Source organism: Oenanthe melanoleuca, chromosome 2 (genome assembly GCF_029582105.1).
Source record: "Oenanthe melanoleuca isolate GR-GAL-2019-014 chromosome 2, OMel1.0, whole genome shotgun sequence".
Taxonomy (NCBI): domain Eukaryota; kingdom Metazoa; phylum Chordata; class Aves; order Passeriformes; family Muscicapidae; genus Oenanthe; species Oenanthe melanoleuca.
Genome location: NC_079335.1, coordinates 60,085,713 through 60,112,903, shown reverse-complemented (window position 1 = coordinate 60,112,903; position 27,191 = coordinate 60,085,713). Strand labels below are relative to the sequence as shown.

General features: G+C 34.7%; 1 protein-coding gene across 1 annotated transcript in view; it reads right to left on the bottom strand.

Moving 5' to 3' along the window:
• LOC130248987 (dynein axonemal heavy chain 5-like) overlaps window positions 1–21,362 on the bottom strand; it is a 140,209-nt gene extending 118,847 nt beyond the window's left edge. The window contains exons 1-21 of the mRNA XM_056483249.1: window positions 21,348–21,362; window positions 20,124–20,195; window positions 19,440–19,541; window positions 18,315–18,501; window positions 17,445–17,610; window positions 17,248–17,341; window positions 16,032–16,130; window positions 14,512–14,693; window positions 12,609–12,728; window positions 11,731–11,932; window positions 10,221–10,316; window positions 9,332–9,505; window positions 9,149–9,238; window positions 8,545–8,700; window positions 7,414–7,553; window positions 5,584–5,735; window positions 3,252–3,459; window positions 2,530–2,617; window positions 2,293–2,416; window positions 2,005–2,168; window positions 778–870 (exon numbers count right to left, since the gene is read on the bottom strand). Of these exons, the coding sequence (XP_056339224.1) occupies window positions 778–870; window positions 2,005–2,168; window positions 2,293–2,416; window positions 2,530–2,617; window positions 3,252–3,459; window positions 5,584–5,735; window positions 7,414–7,553; window positions 8,545–8,700; window positions 9,149–9,238; window positions 9,332–9,505; window positions 10,221–10,316; window positions 11,731–11,932; window positions 12,609–12,728; window positions 14,512–14,693; window positions 16,032–16,130; window positions 17,248–17,341; window positions 17,445–17,610; window positions 18,315–18,501; window positions 19,440–19,541; window positions 20,124–20,195; window positions 21,348–21,362 (2,724 nt within the window). The remainder of the gene's footprint in view (window positions 1–777; window positions 871–2,004; window positions 2,169–2,292; window positions 2,417–2,529; window positions 2,618–3,251; window positions 3,460–5,583; window positions 5,736–7,413; window positions 7,554–8,544; window positions 8,701–9,148; window positions 9,239–9,331; window positions 9,506–10,220; window positions 10,317–11,730; window positions 11,933–12,608; window positions 12,729–14,511; window positions 14,694–16,031; window positions 16,131–17,247; window positions 17,342–17,444; window positions 17,611–18,314; window positions 18,502–19,439; window positions 19,542–20,123; window positions 20,196–21,347) is intronic.
• Window positions 21,363–27,191: the final 5,829 nt, after the last annotated feature.

The window sequence follows — 27,191 nt, the reverse complement described above, 5'->3', positions numbered from 1 at the left end:
GGAGGCAGTGGAGGGCTGGCTGCTTAAGCTAACAATCTGCTTAACAAGACAGATTTCAGTCCACTTTCTCCTAGTTTTTCAGTTCTTGGGGTTTTTTTGTTTTGGGGGGTTTTTTTAAGCCTAATTATTATTTGTTAGCAGTACTTGAATGTGTTTTTTTCACTGAAATGAGCTGATCTGTTTTTCATGCCATATCAACAAAAAAAAATATTTTTACAAAGACACTTTTAAGCACAGATCTACATACATCTACATTTCGTTCCCAGATGAGACAATTAAGGCCACATGATTAACAATACTGTGCACTCTTATCCTTCAAAACATTTCAGTTTCTATCTAAACATCAGACCTTCCCAAGGTTTTAGTGCTAATTTTCATGCCAGTTAAAATATTTGTCCTGTATTAACTGTAGTATTATAGATGCCATATGATGGCTTGCAATTTAACTTAAGAGTTTTTGCCTGGGAAGAGTGATAACAATTTACATTCAACTTGTAGCACTTACAGATAATGTTGGTTCTACACTATCTTCATCATATTTGAACAGTATATATAAAAGATTTTTTTAAAGCAACTTTTGATTTTAAGGTTAGAAACTACCAAACATAAGATTTACAAACTATTACATTTCATTACTGGAACAGATTAAAAACTAGGCTTTCACTTAACAGGAAGATCCACCAGGTAACAAGTCAAAGTCTAGGTACAGAATATAATCTTAAGAAATGTTAACCAAAATACCAATTTTTTTTTAAATAATCAAAGTAAAATACTCACCTGCTGCTGTTTATGATGTAAGTAAGCAAATTTCCACAGGGGAATATCTTTGGCTACTGATAGTATGATATTTACGGCTTTGTTTACAGCACTCTGAAAAAAGTGAAACATTCACCTTGAGCTCACAGAGATATTATGTGTGTGTGGGGTGATCATCCAAACAATGCCAAAACTGAAAAAATATACCTCTATCACTAAAAGAAATATTCTTATAAAAATGACACAGGATCAGCCAAAACCACATTTTGTAAGGGGAAAGAGTACTCCATAAAGTTTTATCACAGTCATTCCAAGTTTATGTGGTTTTCAAACAGGAAAGTAAGAGACCTTTATGAACAGCAATCATTAATCACTGGGGATTATAATTTATTTAAAGTGCTATTTCCCTTTAAACTTTTTACAAACATTTTTATTAATAATGTGTTATTAATAATGGTTTTCATGTTCACACTATAATGCTTGAATACATTTGTCTGAATTTGTGATGGTATACTCCATAATTTATACAGGCAGCTACATAAATTATCAGATGTCTTCTTCTATGTATGGTATTTTAAAATCACACTTTGTGGCCTGATTTCTCACTGACAATACCATGAAGGCTGCACATGAAACCTGAGAAATAAGTCAGCTACTGGTTTTGACATGCGTCATGCTAAATGAAAAGTCCAAAAATCAACACCATGAACAACTAATACTCTAAATAATTTCAGACATCATAAGATATTGCAAATATGTGTGTAAGAATTTTGCTGAACTAATCTAAGTTTAAAAGAGTGTTTGAATTTTTTCACAGTTTAGGGCTTCAGGCTGGTAATAATTTTTCTTTATATATCACTATGACTGAATGATTTATGAATGATACTTTAAACTGATTTTAAATTCTGAAAGAGTTTAAAGAGACTAGGAAGCTAATCAGGCTGTATTGATGACATTCATTTTTACTTTTTCACTCATTTTGAAGTGTTTGCTTCTAAGTAGAGATTGTGAATTACTGAGTTACTGAGCTTTGAGAAAAACAGCTCCTTCTAACATCCTATAACACAGACCTGATCCATGGTTTCATGTCCTTAGTATCCACAGTCATCATGAGCTCAAGTGACTTTTTACCTTTTACTCCCCTTCCTTTTAGTTCTTATACCAGGTTAAACTTGCACATATTGCTTTAAAACAATACATTTATAAATGTTTTATTGTAAATGACTGAGATGCCAATTATTTTGTTACCTGTATATCTTCAAGACTTGGTCTCAAGACAATATTTGGAATTGCCAGTTGAATTTCAGTTCTGAACAAAGGAACCCTGTGTGCCTCTACAATCTTAGTTGTCTGATACCTGGTGTCAATAACATGCAATCGATGCCTTAAGGATTCTAAAGAAAACTTCATGCCTAAATAAATGTAATATTTAAGTGAGAAAATTATTTTTTACCACAATAAACTAGGGGAGGTTGGGGGGGAAATCTTAGGATTTTATTTTAAAAATTACACATATTTGAAAAAAAACAGACTCACATCTGATCAAAGAGTCAGTATTTCTCTGACAAAGCTGTCCCATCAGGTTATAGTAGCTACAGGGCAGGCATTCTTGGCAGCGTGTTTTCTGTTTCATGTCAAGATGTGTACAGGAGAAAGAATCCTGAAAAGGGAAAGGGAAATTCTTAGGAAAATAAGCATATCATCCAGCATATAAAAGAAATATCTGACTAGGTAGAAGGCTACATTGTAATTTTTACATTGTAGAGGTCTTACCTCCAGAGTTCTTCCAGCATCTGCTTTCAGACTGTTATTAAGAACATCTATAAGTTCATACACAGAGCATTCCACTTGTTGGCTCTGCCTACAAAAACAACCCTACAGTCACCCACGGGGAATCAAACATAAGGAATACCCTTTGTTATTTCCCAGGCACACACCCCCTGTCCCACTGCACTTGTGTGCAAGGAAATGCTCTTTTGATGTTTTTCTGTTTGTTGCTTTTCCTTGGGCATGCAGAAATTTAAAACATGCTGACTAACCCATTTGTCTGATCCTATTATATCTGATTCAACTGGACTTCATAAGTTTAAAAAAGGTTTTTTCCAGCTATAGCTAATAAAACAGGTTTATCATGATGAGGCAGTAAGATAATCTGTGAAATCAGAATGATTAAAATAAAAACAAAAGAAGTATTAAGCAATTAATATGGGGATGAGATTTCAAGTCCTATCCATCCTCATTTTTCTTGCTAGTTATTTGAATGCTGTAAGAAAAAAGGTAAGAAATGCTAAATGCCAAATACAATGCTATTTCACAACTGCTGTGTTCAAGATACTTTGGAGTTTCTCCCCTGCATCCTAAGACCATCACTTTGCTCTAGACTAGTACTCTGTTACAATAACATTTTAAAGGTAAAGGCTCTATGCACACAAGAGTAGTAAGTAAATAAACCCTCCCAAAAAAGGCCTACAAGTCTGTGCAATTAAGATACCTACTGAGACAGTTTGGAAGCAGTAGAGATAGCAAGCTTTTCTATTTGTTCCAAAAAAGAAGTCACATCTATAGGTTCATCTTCTGGCAAAATTATCAGAGCAGTGTTTGACATGTCCTTCAGAATTCTTTCAATTCTGCATTCCAGGGTATCAGACGCTGATTTCACTATATAGTCCAGCTCCTTCAGGGTACTGTAAACATTCTGAATAACTAAACAAGGACAACAAAATGAAAACAAATCAATGCAAAACACAGACCTCTTAAGTCTCATCTCCCCTTCCTCCCACCCACCCTTGCCTCCTCCCAGCTTTTATAACAAAATGAAGATTTAATGGCAGCGAAATACAAAATGAAGGCCTGAAACATGATGGATTTGCTCTACTTTTCAATCTTTAGATTAAACCATTTCATAATAAACAGAACAATACTCATCAAAATATCTCTTCTTTTTGGTAATAATATTGTAATGAAAAGGATCAACAAAGTAGAACAGAAAACAGAAAGGATACAAGTGCCCAAAATTATTGTTGTCCTCCTACATACATACAAAGCAAAATGTGGTACTTTAACATTGTAATTAACTTATAAATTAAATGGCTAAAATTCTCCCAGCCAAGAGGACAGCCTTGTTAAACCATTAGATTTATACTTTCATATGTATGACCTAATTTACTTTGGAAACAAATAAACTTATTGCTTTAACAAAGGTGTTCATTAAACTAAAGGTAAAATTTACTGTTTCTGCTGTTTCTGATTAGACTGGGAAAATTCTTCCCCTTTCATACTTCCATTGCAAAACAGAAATACAGCACCTGATGTCCTTTGTCATTATTATTACCATAAAGTTTTGTATATATAAATATATATATTTATATTGTATGCAGTAAGAAATCACGATGATATCTAAGGCACAGCAGCCTGACAGGGATGTCCAAGTGCTGATGTTTTAAGTGGGAAATGTCATTTATTGCTACCAGGAAGTTAATGATGGGACTTGTCTTTTTTATTGTCTAAAACAGAAAAGCAATCCAACAAATTCCTTAGATTTTTTTTAAATATATAAATTTGGTGGTCCTAAATATATCTGCTGTGTTTCCTGAGTTTTAGTCTAGAAGACAGCTATGGACTCCCATATTTCTAGATGGAGTTCCCTTAGTGTCCTTTAGGAAAAAAGACACATAAGACACTAAGGCTGGAGTTCAGCACATTGCAGGCAGGTAAGAGCTATTTTGTGCACACCAAACCAGTGGCTAATTTGTAGGTGTCCAATGCCAGACATTGCCCATTGTCAAAAAGACACAGTGCATACACTCAAGATAATAATTCCCTTCTAGGTGTAACTGCATTTCATCTGCAGCATCAGCAGGAAACAGCCCAGACACCTGCATTACATCTAAATTGTTGAAAAGGGACAGTTTCCACCAGAACCAATAGTGATACAAAGAATCATTACAACCTGAATTATAGCTATTCAAAGTGCAGAGAGTATCTATATGAATAAATAAATAAATAATATTGTAAAGACCTTCTTTATCATGTGTTACTAGGAATGCAAAGTAGACAGAAAAATTCATTTTAGAGCTATAAAATAAATATAAAAAAACACTTGCCATTTGGTTCTTGTGCTCTGGTCAGGCAAAGGTCAAGTAAAGCTGAAGGGTGACCAGCACTGCCTTTAGCACTGGTCAGAGCACTATGCACCAGTGCCACATGGCAGAGTCATAAATAAACAACTGCACAAACCGGTGCCACATTTCACTTTCAGATTCAGTACCTGTTCCTGTTTATATTGCTGCTTTTCCTTTTGAAGAAGAAAAGGGAAAGCCTAACATGAATCAACCTCAACTGAAAAACTAATTTACAAGCATGAGTTATTGTTTTCTTCTGAAACTGCAAGATCAAAGTCTTGGTGATGGTTATGTATACCCCCATTTCAATGACATTTTACAACAGTTAATAAATGTTATGCTGCATTTGATAGAGTTAAGTCTGTGTCTTACTGGTTGTGTGGGAAATCTCAATGCCTAAATAATAAAAAAACATTTTCTTGGAAAAAAAATTAGGATTTGGGCAGAAACCTCTAGCCTTGATTTCAGACATCTCACTTTTAGGATGTTCAGCATAAGTGATGAAGATTTTTTTTTTTTAATAGAAAAGACATTATTAAAACATCTATAGCCATTCTCTTGTCTCACATTCTTGTAGCAGTTGGGCTAAAATTATCTGGCTACAGTAAAGAGGTCAGTCCACAAACACATTTTTCACAGAGAAGCAAAAATAAATGCAGGCACCTAACAGAATGAACAGCTCACCACTTGTTCTCCTACTACCTACATTTATTGATGTTCAAAGAAGTCCATGACAGCTGCATCAGGCCCGGGGTAAGGGCATCCTCAATTTGTCCTATCAATGGCTTCATCAGTGGTTTCAGCACAACAGGGATCCTATTCAGATGCTCCTTGTAACTGATCAACAGGTTCTGGAGACTAAAAGACCCAATCATGCTTATAATGCTTAATTCAGATGTTTGAAACACAGAACTTTTGACACATTTTCTGTTAATAAGGTTTGCAAGTTCTGATCCCACCTTAAACATAAGAGCCTTTCCCACCTCTTCCTAACTCCAACCAGGTCTCTTTGTCTTTACCAACAGCAGAACCAGACTGAAGAAATAGCTACCTCCAGCAAAGTGACTTTGATCAACTGGTGGGATTTTCCTCCACCAAAAAATTATTTACAAATTAAAAAAAAATACAAACAGGAAATTGAAAACATGGCATTTTTGTTTCCATCTTTCCATCTCACAAGACATGGCATGAAATTACACTGCCTATAAGAAAAGCTACATACAAACCACTTAGAACACTGAATCCCAAAGAAAAGGAGTCCAAATTCTGAAATGAGGCTTACCAATATAGTTCCATGAAAATGGAGCTACACAAAGAAAATGCATAAAAAAGAATTAGAAGCAAATATAATTTGAAGGTCAGATACATAATGGGTTCCTTACAAGAACTGCTTCAAAAACAGCAATAGCTGTGTTCTGCACCAGATTAAAATCGTTACTTTAGACATCATCGTTACAAACCATATACTGAGATAACCAATTCACAATATATCCAGAACTGTTTTTTAAACCTTGTTAATCAAAAATCTACATCCCCTAAATATTTCTTCTTCACTTGGGAAAGAAGGAAAAATTTTCAGTATGAAGGTTTTTTAGAGTAGAAGGTAAGTCTGGCTTTCTTTTTGGCTTTATTTTTAATGTAAACATTTTCTATACTTTTTTTCTTTACTTTTTTTGCATAGCAAAATTTGGGGTTGTTGCTTTTTGGAGGTCTGTAGCACACAAAGTTTGCCTTGCACATTAAAAATTTATGGTTAATTGTCCATAAACACTCCACAGAAAATCAATGAAAAATGTTGCGTTGTAAGACTGAAATACTGAAAATTTCAACAAGAAAAATAGACGAAGGGTTGAAGTACTTCTGAAACTGTTTAAATTTCATCCCTTTTTGTCCAATTCTAATTAAGAAATGAAGAACACTCCTCACAAAGCATTACTTTTTTTAAGACTGAATATCCCTATTTAGAGAGTTCTAGAATTAACAACCAGCACCTCTGAGAATGAAAGAACTCTTGCAGCAGAGATTTGGTCTGTTACAAGAAACAGAAAGAAATTATTTTATATCATCAAAAGTGAATTTAGATATTCAACATGAGAGACCAAGTTATAAGTTAGGCAACATATTCATGTTTACACAAGTTTGGGTTGTGCAGTAATCAAATGGTAAATTCCAGTTTATTTTTCTAACAGGAAAAAAAATTTTCTGATGCTAAGTATAATATTTTGGAGTGTAATTGCTATATTAAAGTTCACAGATGCACTCTAACAATAATAATAGCAGTACCTAGGAGCTCCACTTAGAGAGCAGCTGTTGAAGTAACAAAACAAAAACATGTAGGTGTTTCCAAGTAATGAGATATGTGTGTAAATAGGAGCAACTGCATGTTAATATGGAAATAAGAGGAAAGCAATTAAAATTCAATTAAATTGCATCAAAGAGAAAAATTACAATAAGTCAAAAGTAATATATCCAACAGACTCAAAGGTAAGAATTCCCGCTTGTATATGAGAAACAAATCCAAAAAGTGTTCACTCACTCCTTTTGATGTCTTTTAATCTGTTCTTCATCTGCACACAAGCCAAGGACAACATCTGGTATTTCAAAATGCATTTTTCTCAGGTATTTTGCCTCATAAAGTACTTCCAGGACCACTGGGTCTAAGTTTACAAGTAATTCCTTCACGTAGCAGTGAAAAGAAGAAATAGAAAACAAGATACTAGTTTGGTACTAACTTGTAGAGTGATATAACCAGATCATATAAAGAGATGCAGATGATTGCAGAGGATTTTTTAAATATTTACCCACATTTCTTCTTCAACCTTCAGAAATATATGGGTTTCCCAAAGTATTAATCTTACAATATTAATTAATCTTACAAGTATTAATCTTATAATATCTTACATTGATTTCAATTTCTTGTGACTCCACTGTGCCCTAACCACTTGGCTCCCATGACTTCCCAAGTTTAATTCTAGTTCTGCAGCTACACTCTCTGGAAGTTAATTTGCCCTTTCATCTCAGCTTCTCCATCAGTAATTAGGGAGAATATTGTGAAGGTTAATCTCTACACTTTTGGGAGCAATAAATGTTTTAAAGATGCTACGTAAATTTGAAAACTATGTTCTAGCTGTCCATTATGGAATCATTAGTACAAAAATTGCCACATTTTAACCATAATTTCTCCGAGCTACAACAGAAAAAAAAATTCTGTGACTTAAGAATGGCAAAATTTTCTGCCTCAGCAATCAATTTTCAAAGCACATGAATGAATTATTGCAATATATGCAACATAGTGATATTTATCACTGCAGAAAATATCATGACCTAATAAAAAACTCCTTCCTTGACTAAAATTTTGCTTAACATAGAAAATAAACGGGGAAACAATATCTAAAGAATGCAGTTAAGTCATTAGTAGATATGTGTTTGCTGGATACTACCTCTTTTATAACCTGAATAACACAGAAGCCTTATGAAGAAGAAACATTATGAGGTGTATCATAAATACACACAAAAAGGAAAAAATATTTCAATTCAAGGAGCTCATTTTTTAACCCTATTTAGGTTAAGATTACTTCAATGCTTTCTTGTCTACCCATGATATGATTAAAGTAGCATGTTAATACTGAATCATGTAACAGTAATACAAAGAATAGATCATATTTACCTTGGTTTCTGGGTGCCTGACAAGTAAGGAAGCACATAGAGCATTCCTAGCCTGGTCAGCAAACCTGCACCAGGCCCTATGATAAATAAGCTCAAATTCCAAAAGAACTGCTGCCATTTTATTGTAGTGCTTGATAACTTTCTTCATTTCCATTGTCTGCCATTTAGGGGGGGAAAAAAGAAAAAGCAGCACTTAAACAATTCAGTGAGTCTAACACATTAGAGAGGCCCACCACTAAGCTTTTCCTCTCCACCCCAGGAAAACAAAAGAAATAGAATTCTCTAAAATATGCTGTTTTAGAGATAAGACACAGAAACATAGCAATATATTTAGAAATTCAATTATTAAGTAGTATTCAAGTGCTCTAAGCAACATAACTCTTTTCCAACTTTTTCCTCTCAATCTTGTTCATAGAACAAAGTCTATATTATGACATATATAAGGCATTAATGGCCCACTGAGAAAGGTATACAAATGATCTCACTGGGATGAGTTTGGATACAAGATGCTAGAATAGTGAGTGTAGAAGTATACAAGTAAATTGTCTGTCTGTTAATAACATCCTTGAAAGCTTAGGATAAATCCTCCTCTACTAATTTCCAACCTTCAAAAGTGTGGTTTTCTTTTTAAGGAACATCATTGGATGGTCAATTTTTCTGAACAACTGCTGAGCCCACATAATCTTCCCTGTTACCTAAAACACAGAAGATGTGAGGTTATATTTTCATTAACTCAAAAACAGTCAAGAAATAAAGTAATTTTTCTCTCTCCTTTACTTCATTCTTACTGGTGGCATATTACGTGGTATAGGTGGATTTTCCTTTTCCTTCTGATAGAGTTTTTGAATAAACTCTAAGTCTTGGCTGTACTGTTGAATCACAATGGTATACTTCTCATTTAGATCAATATTATTTTGTCCTATTTGTTCAAGCTTCATCAGAAATCCCAGCATCTGCTCAGTCTAAAAAGGAATATGGAACATTTACTTCAGAAGATAAAAGTTCATAAAGTTATTGTCCACAAAGTAGTTTAGTAATTTAGAATATGCTATGTTAATTTGTAAGTAATTTTCTAAGAAATACAGAACAATCTGTCCAGATAAGTTTGTGAATTTTATATTTTGTCCCACACAGGACATACTTATTACAGTATAAACCAAGAAACAGTTATCACTACAGTTTGGGATTATCTGACTCTCAAATCCTCACTCCTTTTTTTCAGCAAACAGTTGTGGTAGAACACTTACACCTTTACTCACACTTCTTAACATCTCAGATCTGATCAGGGCCTTACCCAATGAACAAGATTGACATTAAGGAAACAGATAGCAGACATTATTTCATTACTCCTGCCAGTGAAACAGAAATTACTTAGAAATGCAACAGGAAATACCAAGATGAAGAAAGAAAATAAACTTCAAAATATAGAGCTATAAAATTAGTATGGAAAGATGGAACACACACTTAGCACCAAGTAAGAATGAACATTCCTTTACAGCACTTCTGCAAGCAACTTTCATAACATTTTTACTAGGTTTGATGTCCTCCAACATTATCCTAGGCAGCCACCAGCACAGTACAGAGCACTGACAGTAATGAAGGAGCTTAGCAGGAGCTATAGGTACTCGGCCCTTCCAAGCACCAGAAGCAGGAGTTTGCATTTGTAACCTTACTTACAGTTATGGTCTTCTCAAACCAGGAATCCACAAATTCCTGTATAGATTCATACAATGCTGCAATTTGGTTCTTAAATTCAAGGTAATCTTTTTCAAACTAGAATAAAAGCAAAAGAAAAAAATCATCTATAATGCTGTTTTCTTTTTATTTAAAAAATCTTTTCTGTGAAGCTTTTCAGGAATCTGTTCTGTCTAGCTGGTGCATGTGTTCAGAACTGCATTAAAAACAACAGGAACAACACCAGCAGCAAAGGTATTTACACTAAGCAGAACAAACAAAACATAAGCAGTGCTAGGTTAAATGATTAAATCCTAATCTTTTTGAACACAAAGGAGCACAGAGGAACACAGACAGGCCAAGGAAAACTCATAACCTCATCAGAGAGAACAAAGCATGCTCACCAGCTACTTGCAGCCCTGCCACAGGAGAGTGCTCAGCTCACTGTCCAGGTATGAAACCCACTAAAGATGAGCAAACTGGCAGCTCTAAAGCACCTTGCAGACTAATGGAGGTTGTTACCAAATTTGGCAGCTCCTACAAGTAATTTGAGGACTTATCTGAAACAATTTTTTCATAAGAATTCAAAATACCGACGGCCAAACAAAAAGAGTTCAATAGAAACTTCTCTCAAGCTTCTGCACAAGCTTGGGAAGACAGTACATAATAGACATTGCTCAAAACATTGAGGTGTAGAGAAGTCATGCCATTTTTTTTTAACCCCTCCAAATTCCAGTAAACAGTAAATACCCTCTTTCAGGTAGAAGCCACGCAGCAAGTATTACACAAACACACAGCAAGTATTAGAGAAACACATGCCATCAAAGTCAGAAGAAAGCCAAAAGTACTCCCAAGTTAAATGTTTGAAAGAAAGTTAATGACAGTGGCAAGCTTTGGTTCAGGAAGGCAGGAAAGTCAACACTTCTAGAACTTCTATTGTGAGGCCTCTAAGCCTGGAAAACAAGCAGGCTATAGCTCAAGAAAGCTCATTTCCAGCTTGCACAGGATTAAAACATGAGACTGGACCATTTGAAAAGCCACTTTTTATCATCCTGTTCAGCACTGGGATTAACATCATTCCCTTCTCCCTCTAAAATGTGCAATTATATGACTTTACTAACTTTGCTATAATACTGCCATTACTGTTATTTTTAATAATAGTGAGTAACACTTACAACTAGACAAACTGTATTTGGTGTGTTAATAAACCTAAATTAGTTTTCACTCTGCAGTTCAAAATATATGCATCTCAAAACAATCAGGCTTAGGAAAATTAGTTTGTAGCATTGCCTATCAAACAAAATCTAGTTTACAAAAAGTTAAAAACATTAGAAGTAAAAAGCAAATTTACCCTAACACTTTCAAGTTATATTAAAAGATGTGAGAGTATTGGTAGTACTGTTACTGCAAAACAATATATGCATTTTTATAACAGTCAGCATTCTTTGCATAACTCCAGTGTAAAGCACAGAATCAACAGAGTGATTGTCACACAAGTGCTGAATGTAAGTACCTCTTTTTTCCTGTGGTCAAGAACATCATACTGTTTGGATTTTGCATTTGTAGCAATCATCTGGTATAGAGTAGTGATCTTGTCAATGCCTTCTATTTTTATGCACTGGAGCTCTAAAAGGTTTTCCATAGTATTGCTCATATCTGAAATTTTCTCCAAACGTTTACAGAAGGTCTCAAATTTTCCAAATATGTAGTTTTCACTAACAATAAAAAAAACAGCAGAGGGATTTCTATGAAAATCTCTTTGCAACAGATTTTTATTTAACCCACATATATTCTACCAGAGCTGCTATCAAGTTTCACACACAGACACATAAAAAAAATCATACTTTAATGATTACGTATCAACAAAAAAAATTTTAAACACACATATATAAACTACAAAATAGTTACTCATTACATATGTCAATTAAAAGCCTTCACCACATTTCACAGGAGTAACTCTTTCAAATAAGATATTTGCAGGAGAAGAAACGTCCCATGATTTAAGTGCAATACAGGTAAAACACTCCTTGGCATTGTGATAGAGAACCCAGCTCAAAGCTGACTGAATTCCCTGGGAGCATTTTCACTTATATTCACAATTCAATTTTTTTAGGATTTATTACCATACAAATATATTTTTATTCAATTAATAAATGCATAAATTCTGCTGCAGTCCCATTGGACATTTGCTGAATCAACAAGTGACTGGCAAAAACATGGTTTATTCCTGAATAAAAATAAAATACCCATTCTGCAAGGTCATCTTCTGATTACAAAAAGTACTTTATTTTAATTGAATATTTAGCTTTTCTGTTAGCCAGCAGATATAATTACATCTCATTTATAAATTGTACTCATCGACATGATTCAATACTGGAGTGAATTATTTACCTGATATCAAATTGCCTGTCACTTGGATTTTCTTTTAGGTCCTCCCTAATTTTCTGAAAGGATTTTTGATACTTTTCTTTGAGGAAAAAGCATTGTTCTATCCTCTTTAGCAATTCTTGCCTGAGGAAGAAAATACAGAAGACAGAGAATCCTCCTAAGTCTTCAAAAGAGTATAAAGTCTTCAAAAGAGTATAAATAAAAATAAAATATTTTTGTCAAATATGCAACTTTGCAAAATAAGGACAAAATTATACACTACATGAAAAACACTCAAAATATGATGGTTTTAAGTCAAAAGTTTTTTACTTGAACCTGTTATCTAGATTGGATATTTTTATCTTGGGTTTTGTTGTCATCAATCCTGAACTTGCATGGCATGGTCCACAAAGGATATATACCAGGTTAATGCTGGCTACTGAATGCTTGCAGTTTGGCCACTTCTCATCTTTACTGAGTATTGCTGATAGGTTTTCCTTTGTTTGCTTCTTTGGCTTTTTCCTAAGCAGACAAGACTGGAAAGTATTTTCCACACTAAAATAAGGATGAGGAGAGTCTTGTTTCTTTAAAAAGATACACCAGGAAGAACTTCCTAAGGCCACAGATAGTTACATCTTATACACAGTTGTTCATTAACCTTGAGGTACCACATGAGATACACAGATGAGGCATGGAAACAAGCAATAAGCCATCTGCCCAGAGCTGTTCATCCACTTTGGCTTTGTCTTTCATCTCCCAAAAGATTACTGGGAATTAAAATTATAGTCAAATTTAAAGGCTGAAACCAGTAACTGGAAAAAACTTTTGCAAGGATGAGAGATTAAGATAAATGGGAAGAATGTGTCAAAAGTAAATCCAAATAAAATAAACAAAAAATGTATTCTATTTTTATTTGCATTAATTCTTTATAATAAAGAAAACCAGTACTTAATTGACTACAGGTAATTTCTGAAAAGTTCTCTTTGTCTACACCAATTACAGGAGGAATCAAAATGGTAAGACTTACTTTTATGTCTCCTAGACTGTTACCTCAGTGTCACTTTGACTTGGCTGGAATTTAAGCAGAGATATCCTGACTATTTGCTTCGATGAAGCTTGTAACACCTTTTCCTTTTCATGTCAATATCCTTACTCTTACTCCAGTTAGACTATTCCAAGAGACTATTCCAATTATCAATTTTCTAGTTCATAACTTCAGAGATGTTCATCTTCTCTCTGGGGTTTCCCTCTTCTTTTGTTTTCATGAAAATAATTTCTAATAAATAACTGCTCTTATATCATGTGTTACCTGCACTTGTCATCCTTCAGATACACTTGTTCTGCCAGTGACATCAGCATTCACCACCGAATGAATAAGTTTTATACAAACACCTCTGGGCTTCCATTTATGCTGAGTGTAGCACTTGGACAAGTAGCCACAGAGAAGATAACTCATCCTTTCCCTGAAATGTCCCACAACACAACTGAGTTGTGATTTTGATCCTGCTATAAATTGCTCCCTTCCTCAAACTGACTTTCATGTCCAGTAACAGCAAAATATAAATCTTGGATGGAACTTTGCCAGTCTGTCCTTGGAGCTTTTTTATGAAGTATTTCAGCTTCCAGCTCCAATTTCTTAAGTGTGTTTTGGTCTAAAAGAATCCATGTGGACAATATGTCGAGTGTTGTATACAAGTATCTATTACACAATTTCCAATAACAGGTTTTTTCAAACAAATTTTTAAATTTGTTTTTGCCGAGTATTTAATTCTACAGAGAATTAGTAGTTACCAGCTTAAAATTAACATAGGAATCTGTAGGAGGACAAAGGGCTACTTAAATTTGCCTATTAATAAACTTGATGATTAATCTGTAATTTTACTTCTCATGTTAACAACAAAAGAAGAAATTATTAAAATTCTACTACCTGTCCAGGTCCCAGATTTTTGAAACACCTTCACACAGATAGGTCTTGCATGTGTTAATCATTTGATTGGTGATTTTAAGGAACAAGGATGTCATGTGCTCTGACGTGTTGTAGTATGGTGAGGTACAGTAGATCATACAGACAGTGCTCATTAAACTGGGAATGTGCTCCATCACTGTTACCTGTAACAGCAAAAAAAAATGGGAAAGACAGAAATCTGAATTTCCTCAAATTTAACACAATGAAAAGTGTGACAGCTCTGGAAATATGTTTATCACTGGACAAACATCTTTTTGTGGTTTTGTCATTATGAAACGGACCATCGAATTTATTTGTGGGGACCTATCACACCTTGACTAAGACAAAAAACATGGGAAAAGGGCAATGAATAAAGGAATAGGTCTTTTACAGATTGGGATTTTCCAGAGGAAAACCAGAGGCTCTACTCTGCTTGGCCATGGCCTCCAGAATAAGAAGGTGCTGTAATCTGCTTTGCAGAGGAACATACTACCTGAGGAAAAGAGGTCACATACTGCTGGAAAAGAACTGGGTTTCTGTAGGAAGGACAAGAAAGTTGGCTTTTCCTTATTTTGCCTAGATCTATACAGAAGAGAAATCCAGAAGGGCAACAATAATCTCATTTTTACTGGATGCTGAACTATAGAGTTTTCTGTCTCACAAAAATATTTCAGAGAAATTCATGCAAGCCAGATACACTGAGAACCCAGAACGAGACTGGTCTAGAAAAGCAAAAAAAATATATGGTATCTTAAAGTCAAGTCAAATATGGCAGAACAGTGGATATTTGCAAAAGAAGTGCAGTATAAAACAGCAGAATGGATTCAAAAGAGATCAAGCTCTGAAAACACTATTTAGAAAAATTATTACCAGCTTGATTATGTGTAAATGTTCTGAGCTATGCAAGCGTGGACAATTTTGTCTAGTGTCTGTATAGTTAAAATGCATGTCCTCACTTAAAAAAATGAACTCTGAGACCCATATGGTTATGAAAATTAGTTTTATCAATCAGGTGCTTCCTACAAGACAGTCCTACCTGTAACATTGCTACCTACAAGAGAAACAGCTTTAACCTCTAAAATAAGTGGAAGCTGACCAATTTCCACTCAACCCAAGGTTTAAGATCATTTTATGACTCTTGCAATGAAACTACCACAAGTAATTTCTAACTAAAGCATGCAGACAGAAGAGCTGCCATATGTGAGACCCAAGCTCACAAAGGCAATTCAGATCATTACTGGGTTACAAAAAACACAATCTGATGCTTAGTTTTTTTCACTTCAATTATCTTCTGGAATGATAACTATTCCAAAAAAAAGGTATTCTTGTCTCTGGTTAATTCAAACTCAGTAAGCTCAATTCACTAATGCCTAAGGAGTTAAGCTGTCCAATAATGATTAAGTAAAAAAATTAAATATTAAAAGGAAAAGTAGCTTTTTTACAGCAACAAAAGCCCTTCCTTTCTTTTCTACATTTCACATTAAGTGCCTTTCAGTACTTACAGGTGAAGCATTGGCAAGTGGTCCAAAAAATTTATCCAATGTATATAAATACCTCACGTTGTCTTTAGCTTCATTGGCAGCAATTGTTATACTACCATCCTGAAGGGATGAGAAAAAAAGGAATAGAATTATTACTGTGAAAATTTTCTTAACAAGTTCTTTCTCTTTTACAGCATACAAGTCTGTGATTAAACCTGCAAACACTTTCCCACAGAAGTGCTTTCAAATATGCTATTTATTTTTCACATAAGAAATAACTGCTTTTACATGCAAAAATTGGCAAGATCTTCCAAGGTCAGCAACATTTTGTGTGGTTTAAAGGAAGTCCTTACTTAGGTCCCCAAAGCTTTTTCCTCCTCATGGATCCAACCTAGATTTTAGAATGGTTGAGCATAGGACCCAGTCTACAAAACTTAGACAAGATCCCTGAAATGTTACCAGGGTGCTTCCCAACACTGCTTGATAAACACTTGGTTAGGGACAATGAGTTCACAAGTAATGCATGTACACTCTTATGTTCATGTCAGGTGGAACTAGCCACTACTAAGGGGGTTAGTTCATAGGAAGAAAAACATCTAGTTCATCATCCTTGGCTTTTACTGGCTCTGTACAGACACTTTTATCCAAATTCCATTTACCATAAAAGTCTTCAAGTACGGTAATCACAGAATCAAAAATTTTCGTGGTCTATTCTCAAAACAATAGAATACTTTCTTAAGCAATAGAAGACCTACATTTTGGGAGTGGGTATGGGTGGGGGGTCTCATTGACTGCATATGATCTACAGCTTATTTTCTGGCTTGCCCACCATTCTGCCTGATAAGTTTATATGAAGTAGCAGTCATGCCACTAGAAGTCTGCTCTCAACAATTCTAAAAGCATTATGATGGACTTTCAGACTTCTACAGCTGGCCTGCACAAGGTTCAGTTTGTCAGAGACAGAAAAATGTTGCATTACTTCACTTGTTTACTTCTGCACAGCCTTTCCACCAATAATGTTAATAAAAGACATGTTACAGAAGTACTGACTTCTTTTCACGTTATCTATTTAATTTCATTGATGCCATATGTTCCAACAAATGGATAATAAACCACTGTGTAAAACCAGCATAAACACTCAAAGTTATTTTTATTATTAGCATTGTGTTCAGTTCTATATATATTACAAATACACTACTGTAATAATTTAAAATTCTAATTAGAAAGTAGTAATTACCAGTTCCTTCCACTGTTTTAATGTCTTTGATCTTGCTGCCTGAAGAATACTTATAATTTTCTTTACTTTCGAACTCTTGATCTCATCTAAAAGGCTTTGAAGAAAGAAACATATTTAATACTCTTTCTCTGGAATAAAAGTTACACTTATTTTTAATTTCTTTTTTAAGATCCTGAGAAATAATGCAGGGATTTCACCTGTTGAATGATGACATTCTTGATTTCCAGTGTTCCAGCTCTGCAGACGGGCCAACATCATCAGCTTCTCTTCTAATTTGTTCACTCTCCACTAAAACCTGTCTAATCTGTTTGATCCAAATCATGACCACTTCTTCAAGTTTCCCAGTGACCTCTGAGTTAGTGCCTTCAAAACCATAGAATTGGACAGTTTTATAAGCACCAAGAAATAATACAGAAATTTTAACTACAGAAGCAAAGTGTTCTTGCCAAACATCATCTGAAACTATGTAAACTCTGTATTTTGAATCAATCAATGACCAGCAGGAAAAGATTAAGACTGTAACAACAAGATGCACACATATAACACTTGTGTCTACCTGCTCTATTACTATTGTTCTAGAAATGGTTACAGAAATACAGTGAATTCATAACAAATGGTAGAAAGCTATTGTTGAAAGAGACATAACTACTCTTTTTCTTATAAAAACATATATGTAAAAAATTTTTTTAATAAATACAGATGTTTTTATGGACAGAGTCAGACAACATTCAATAGGATTTTCCCAGTATCAAAGAAAGTGAATAATACACACACTAGTATCTGGATTCACTCAGCAACTACTTGGCCAGTAAACTAGGAGGGATTCAGACAACTGCTTGCATGATATATCTAGCAAATACCTAATTCTTTAAGATCTATGAACTAAAGTTTGGGCAAATGATTGATGGTCTTATAATTAAACAATCACAAACCTGGAAAGAGTAAGCAGAAAAATGTATACAGTTCAGGGAAGATGAATTAATTCTTCAAATAAATTTTTACTAATGACATACCAATTATTTCATAAACAGCATCATTTTGTTTGTTTTGATGTAGAAATTACTCACCTGCAGTTATGTAGTCAGATGGGTTCTGTAAGTTTCTGACATAAACATCAATATCCACTTTTGCGAGCTGAATTTTATCTTCTATATTCTGTCTAGATGATGACAAAGTACTCACAAATTTATCCACTGCATACAGAAACTCTTGTATCTGGCTGTTCTTCAAGCCCTCTTTCACAGCTCCCCAGTTCTGATTATTTTATGATTTATGAAAAAAAAACAAAAAAAAAAAGTGAGGGTCATGTTTCCTTTTGGTTTTTTGACGACGAAAGATATTTTTCCTTAGAAAAGTATTTCTTATTCATAGCAGTATAAAAAGATTTATCAACATGCTGTTCTAAATATAGTAATCGATGATTTAAAGTGTGCATTGATTTAATTATTCTGTTAGACAAGAAGAGATAAACAAGCAAGAGGTTCTAAGAAATGAAAGTCTCTGACTTCACTCTGACTTGACTGAAGTCAGCTGTCATTGATTTTACACTGGATTGTATTTTATTTAGTTTTATTTTTCTCCTGAACAGAGAAAACAGACTCTAATCTCCCTTTCTGCTACTGGGTAGAGAAAATGACAGTGTATGTTGTATAACAGCACACAACACCATTATTCCCAGCAGAAAGTGAGCTTCTTTGTGTTTGCCACCTCTGAACGTGTGCTTCCACAGGCAACTGAACAAACTGTGATGCTTTACAAATGTCACGGAATAAGGACAGCTGAAAGAAGCTGGATATTCTAGATATAACATTTTCTTGCTGTCCATGTTCCAGAATAAAGTCATGGACTGATCACTTGTGCTGACAGAAGGAGTTGACACTTCTTCCAATCCAGGTTTAATCTAGTTTTCATAAAATCATCACAGCTTTACCTTGGTATAGTTGCTGTGTTATATTCTCCTTTGTCACAATAATTAAAGTTGGCACTATTGCTTGAAAAAAAACCAGTAGCTACATGAATTTCAAACATTTCTATACATACAAATTGCATGACTCTCATAAAGGCCTATAATAGACTTTTATCTTCTTATAGTCTCTGTTCTAGGTGAAATAGATGCACAAACAGAACTGCAGCAGCAACATGCCTTATTTCCACATGTTCTTGGGGAAAAAAAAGGAAAATTGTTTGATTACCTGTTGGGATTTAAGTGCTGGTATCATGATCTGTGACAAAAAGAATTCGAGACCCTGAAGGATATTTCCGTTAGTACAATCAAACATGCCAAAATTCACCTCCTTTGGGAAGAAAAAAAAATCAGCATAGTGCATGTCGACTTCTGCAGCATTACACTATTTGAATGAAATTTAGATACATGGCAGACACATTCCCAGTCCATAACTATGTAACATGAGTACCTCTGTAAATCAGAAAAGGCTGTTACAGACCTTTTTTTATGCACAACAAACTATGAGAGGCTGGAGAACCTTATGTTAGTTTCAAGAATTATCTTTAATTTAGAAGTCTAAAAGATACAGTTTAAGTGCAGCATTTCAATATTTTAAGCTCATTACTTAAAATAAAATCTTCCAGTTTTGATCTTTATTCCCTATTGTCATTAAAATTTATATTTGAGTGACTAATTAATAATTCTTTTTATTAATTAAGATCTTGGGTTTTAATAATACTGCAGAAGCTAATTTATAAATCATTAGAATTTTACTTTATCACAAATACTTACTCTCATGAAAAAGAACTTCTGTTAATCATGTAGCTAGACATTTTCAAGAAAGCATTCCCTATTTTTTTCTGATTCCAGTTACATGAATAAAAGTCTGAGGAAAAATGAGCATGTGAATACTGCATGATTTTGTTCTGACCTGAGAGACATTTGATGCAGTTACAACTTCATCTGATGTTCTTAGGAAAAATGCACAAGTTCCTGTAAAGTCCTGTAAACAGGGTCAAATGCATACAATTAAAAAGACTACATGTATACAGTAAAAGTAATTTACTTTAAAATTTATCTACCCTAAAAATGTGCTGAAAACAAAACTGCAAAAAATCAATTATTCAAAAAGATAGATTGAAACTGTTTGCAGGATATTTGAAAATCTGTCCTCAAATCAAATACTGCTTTTTCCCTGTCTGACACAACAATGTCAAAAATGCCCTTTTGGACCAACTGGCTCAGTGTTGCACCTCTACTAAGAAAATGAAGTTCAGGGACAGCTTGTGAGCTAGGATATTTCCTGTTATTGTACTTGAATGATACATATTTTATCTATTTATCCATTAAACCTAATAACAAACCTAATAATAACTCAGCTGCAACAAATTTGAATTGGCAGAGGAATAAACCTCACTTTTACCCCAAAAGCAAGAAAGAATTCTTCTGCTATGTCTTTTCTGGCATTACAGTAACATAACATAACATAACATAGCATAACATAACATAACATAACATAACATAACATAACATAACATAACATAACATAACATAACCTCTTTGGGGCTAAAAAGAAACAACAATAACAACAAAAATGAAAACCAAAGCACCACCAGGCCTTTTTCAAAGACCATTGTATATGAAGACCCGATTTCCCCCAAAAGAGATGGAAAAAACCAAAATTAATCAATAATCTTAACATGCTGTTGACTAATGCTTAGATATTACAGGAAGGAGTTTATTATAAGAATTGGAATGGAATAAAGTATTTATTAAAGTTATTTTTTTATTAATGTGCAGAATTATTTTATGAAAGGGCGTAGAAAACCACTGAAGAACTCCACTTTTAAACTAGAAGTGCACAAGCACTAGAAAATACTTAACATGCAGCCATTAAAAAATGTTAGGATCTGCAATTTTTTAACAAGGATTTATTTGACCTGCTCTCCTCTCAGATTGTGAAATCACTACTTCTTTACTGATGAAGGCCAACCTCAGCTCAAGAAATGCTCCAAGTCCCTGCATTAATGAGAACAGAGACTATGTACTTAGATATCTATCCAAGAATCACAAAAAATTGTATAACACTGCAGAACTTTTATGCCTTTCAATATTTTACTTTTTAGTGTCATCTAATGAATTTCTTCAACCATACCTCAGTGGAACCCATGGTAATAAATAACTTCTTCTGAGGCAAATTGTTTGTTGACCCATCTGGCCTCGATGCATTCGACTTTTGCTAGCAATCAAATTATAAATAAGAGGTTAATAAAATAAAAACCTTGTCATATAAATACTTCACCCATTTGAATGTGTCAATTATTACTAAGTCCATTCAGATTAAGTTTGTAATTCCCAGATAGAAATCATGAGGTTTGCATTCTCTGGAGAATAAGCTTTGCCTGAATCCAAGTAAACAGTTTCACAGATTCACTCTTTCAGGAAAAAAAAAAAAAAAAGAAAAAAAAAAAAAAAACCACAAAAACAAGAAGAGCAAAAAGTCTCCGAAAATATAAGGAAATTAAATCTAAAGTGATTCCTAGTGGAACTTCCTCTATGAAAACAACCTGAATGTCTCACAGAAAGATTCATATGCTTGGTCTGTAAAATCATAATGTAACCGTGAATGGGACTCACAAGCAATACCATCAGCTAGATGCTGCCAAAAATAAAAAGAAATTTAGCTTTCTGCCCATTTCTTTAACCAGACATCACACAAAACTTTCTCTCTGGGAAGTCTTGCTGCCACTGGTCCCTCTCCACTGAGATGTATCTTTAATCTTTTCTGTTTGAAGCAAGTAAAAAGCTTAGACCTAATAAAGACCTGCTTCCCTCTAATTATGTGTCATGTATTTTGGAAAATAATCTGTTGAAACTTGGTAGAATGTGATAGAAAACAATGTGGGAGAAGCTTGCAGGCATATTTCTCTTTAAAGTTGAGGAGAGCCTTCTTCCTCAAAAGTCAAGTGTTCAGCTCCTGCTAGACTAAACATATGATGTGTGAGACACAGTGGTGGCTCCTCACTTCCACCCCAAATCAGCATCTGCTGACCCCTACACACGGTCTCAAGTGAACACCATGCACCTAAGATGGTGAAAAAGAGAGATGAAGATATAAGAAGCAGCAAAGAAAGGCTCTTTGATGATCTTGATAAAGACATGCTTACTAGTCAGGCCAACAGTCTGCCCTGCTCAGTATTTTGTCTCCAAACACAAGAGGGCAAGCACATCTAATACTGCCCTTGAGTAAATCCCAATTCTCCAGTGTGCTTCAAATCAAATTGTTGACACAACAGTCAGACTAATGAGATCTCTTCACTCATCAGAATGTGGTGGAAGATGCTAGAGATGGCATTCATACTTTCCATCAGAAACATTTTTATGCTCTGCTACTTCTGAAACAGAACTCCCATAAATTAATGTTTTTATGGTAAAAAGGGCCAAAATAAAACTAAATTAAATGCAGCGATGAAATGTTTCATTTTACCCAGGCTGGGCATTTTTTTCTGATTTGTCAGTTAAGGAAAACAATGCCAAGATTCTTAGTTTCATCTTGATTTAACTCAGAGAACAAAACATTTATTCCAGAAATGTGTATGCCTAGTCCCAGTGAAGCAAAAAACTGATTAAACTGTTTTGACAGCAGAGCTCATTCTGTGCTTTGCAAAGTCTCTAAGCAATTCCAGTGACACTCAAAAGTTCTTTTAATTTATCTAGATTATAATGATTCTGTAATTCATTCTGCATTTAACTGATGATCAAGAATTATCAATCAGTTTTTCTCCTCAATCAGCCAAAAATACCACCACAGGGTGAGTTAGCTCTCCCTACAATGGCTCCTCACTGACAGTTTGACAGGACTGATGAAGAACTTCTGCACAAGAAGACAAGAGTTGTGTTAGACAATGTCAAGGTCACTTGGCATCTCCTGATATCACACATTCAGTGGTAACTGAACAAATTATTTCACTCTTTATGCAGAGGTTTCTCCTTCTCAAAACTTAAAAGGGAGAAAAATACAACTCAAGGACCACAGCTGCCCTATTTCTAGTCCCAGTTTTCCAAGCTTATTTTCTGCATAATGGAACAGACCTGAATATAATGCCACCTAAATTTAGAAAGAAATTGCATTATTTTTCACCCTCTTGAATGAGTGCTTTGTCCATAGTGAAGTTGGTGCAGTTCAAACCAAAAGAGAATAAACTGGTTCTTACACAGACAGCTCCCCCATTCCTAGAATACTTATTCTAGCTAATCTAGTATTTTAAACTCTGAATGAACACTTTGTCTCCATAATCTCTATCACTTTTGAAATCTGAATTTTTATTCTACTTGGCCATTTTTAAGTTTTCCTTTGTGAAAACAAGAACAGTATCAAATTATGTCACAAGGCATCCTTCAATTTCCACATAAGCCAAGATGGAAGTATTTAAACATTGAGTTCTTTCCACACTGGCATAAGTAGCAAAAAAAAAAAGTCCATTAAGATTTTTTGAATTTTGCAACAGTCTTGTGATTTATTTTTTTAAAATGGAAATCTGCTTTTGCAGAAGCATTAATGGAAACATACCTGCAATACATCTTGATAAAAGAAGATCAACTTTTTAAGTCCACTAGGGGCAAAGAATTGTTCTATTAGTTGAAACTAAAAAAAAAAAAAAAAAAAATAATTACAATTGTAGTTAATTGTGAGATAGTTTAAAAGCACCAAGAATTTTGGAAATATTTATTGTAATAACAGTTTAATATTTACCTTGTCATCAGAAATAATGGTCTCCTCCACTTGCTGCTCACTCAAGTCTATCCCATCTGCTAATCTTGATATCAAATACCTGTGTCTTCCATCTATCTGAGCTCTTCTCTCCTCTTTGGTTATATTGGCTTGCTTGGCTAGTTCTTTTCTGCTTTCACTGGAAGGTACTATACTGTTCTTAACAGTGGACTACAAAACAGAAGTTTGTTACAGAGAGATTATTTTTCCTCACTTAAGGTTTGTATTTTATATTGTTGATCTTTAAACTGGTTTCATAAACTATTTCAAGCAGGAACATGAAATAATTACAGATAAAAGAACAGTAATAATTGACTTGCTAGGCCAGAATTATTTCTCAGTATAAAGCTGCTATGAAAATAACATATCTGAAACACCAGATGAGGATCTCAGAACCAGATGTGGATCCATGCTAAGGTAACAATACAAATTTAGTACTATAACAGCTCTACTTCAAATCTCAGCTTTGTGAATCCAGGTTCCAAATTTCTATATGTCCATATTCTAGATTTGGGATCTATCTCTATACTTCCAGTATTTTAATATATAGTATAAAATTATTTCCCTAAAGGAAATAAATAAATCAAATGACTATAAAATCAGTTTCCACAGGAATAAATATACAATTGATGATTAATATACAGGTCATGTAAAGATAGCAGCACAATTGTAAAGAGGGAGATTTATGTAAAAAAAGCATTTTTCACAATCTTCGTATCTGTGTGAACAAGACTGAAAATAGATATGGTGACTAACATTTTTAAGTTAATAGAAAATCTTTGGAAGCTATATGGAAAACTAAAGATTTGGGTAAATAAGTAACCACACTGATCATCTCTCTCTACTCTCTAGCTACCATGACATAATTATCTGGGGTTTGAAAATGCCTGCAGTGTCTCTGTACCTTACAGTTTTTACTGGAGAGGGAAAAAAAAGATAAATTACATCATTTCCCATTACTATACACTAACTAGAATTGTAATTAATCAATCCTACTCTTGGATTAAAAAACAAAAAAGCTGGCCAACTTCCACCTTTGCTTCCTACCATTTGGTCTTACCCTAGACTCTGAATGGATGTTTTCCATCCACTCTTGTCTCTACCTGCACCTCTTAGTGACCAGGAGCCACTGACAATGTCTGAATATCTGCAGTTGTTGGTCAGTACCCTTCTGGTATCTCTAAAAGCTAATTGTGATTCACCATGTACTTCCCAACTCATCTAGGTCAGTCTTTTATCATTTCTGGTTTCCATGTCAACAACTGATCTCTTATTTTGCATAGGCCTTCTTTGATGCAGTATGACCTTATTCAAGTATTCTTAAACACCATCAATTTTCACCATGGCAAAGAAAGGGCATTAACCAGTGGATGATAAAAAAATACATCAAAGAACCCAAAATCCCAGCAACACACATTGTGAGCACAGAAAGTCAGTGCCCTAACACTGTAGACTTTTTTGAGTGGCTCACTGTTCCTTTTTTCTTGCAATTAACAGAGACTGAAGGAACTCAGTATGCTTCAGTATTACACAAGCTTTTGTCAGTGAAGACTCAAAGAAAAATCTGTATAGAAGAACATTTAGTGGACAAAAGGTAGTTGAGTCACCATCCGAAAAAAACTTGCCGGAAGAACAGTAGTCAAAGATGATCCTGTGACAGCAGATCCTAGTTTGGTGTTCCTTGTCTTCAGGTTCCCTCCATGTCCACCATATTTACTTTCTGTCTCTAGTTTAAAAAAATTACAAGTTCTAATTATTCAAGTACAACAAATGCATTTACAAGACCTGCAGTGTTGTGTCTTCACATTTGCTAGCTAACTTCTTCTCACACTGGGGAAAATGAGACCATTTTATTTCTCAAAAAATTATATTTACATCCCATTACTGGCAGCAAATAGGATCCCCAGTGGAGCATGCAGTAATGCTTATGAGCAGCCCACCAAACTTCCATGAATTACTATTTAATCTATTTCATACAAATAATAAGATTGTGACTAAAATTAGAATTCTAAGAGCACTCATTTCCATATAAATTTTCTATCAAATTGTATCTCTTTCTGCCTGATTAATATGTATTGTATATAGAGTCCTAGAATGGTTGAGCTTGGAAGGAATCCTTCTCAAGCAGGGTTACTTGGAGCCAGTTGTCCAGGACTGTTTCTGTATGGCTTTTGAGTATTTCCAAGGATGGAGACTCCATAACTTCCCTGGGCAATCTTTGCCAGTGTTGTCACTTTGACAGTGTCTCCTGATGTTCAGAGAGAACCTCTGTGTTTCAGTTTCCACCACTGCCTCTGGTCCCATCACTGGACACCATGGAGAAGAGCTTGACTCCCTCTTCTTTACACCTTTCCTTCAGGCATTTACATGCATAGAGAAAATCCCAGCTCTTACCCTTTCCTCATAGGAGAAATGCTCCACTGCCTTCAACATTTTCATGGTCCTTCACTGGACTCTTTCCAGTATATCCATGTCTCTCATGTGCTGGGAAACCTAAAACTGGACACCCTACTCCAGTTGAGGACTCACCAGTGCTGAATGGAGAGGATGGATCATCCTCCTTAACCTGCTGGCAATACTGATGCACTCCACGGTATCATCAAGCTCCTTTGCCACAAGAGCCATTCTTGGCTCATGTTCAACTTCCTGTCCACTGGGAATCTCAGGTTCATTCCTGCCAATCTGTTTTCTAGCTGTTTAGCCCTCAGTTAGTATTGTTGCAATGGACTTGTTCATCCCCAATTGCAGGAATTCTCTCCAGCCTCTCAAGGTTCCTCTGGATGGCAGCACAACCCTATGGTGTATTGGCCAGCCCTCCCTTTCATGTGTTATCAGCAGCCCTGCTGAAGGTACCTTCTGCCCCATCATCCAGATCATCAATGAAGATGTTGAACAGGACTGGATCCCGGAGTACCCTGCACAAGTGGCATTAGCTTTCCTCCAGGCCTCACATCCCTCTTCCAGTTGCCATGAATATTTATTTATTCAGTACTCTCTAAAGTGATCCTCTTCCACAAGGTCAGTGAATACATAAGCAAAGTGAACAGAGGTAAGGGATGCACTCACAGGCACAGAGGAGATGGCTATGTTCAATAACTTTTGAATTAACTAATTTAACCTATTGCCATTGTTAAAACATTCCAGAGAAATTATACCATATTATGTGGCATCCTGTAAAGTACACTCTATTATGGAGCACTACTCATTTTAATTCCAGAAAAATTTTTT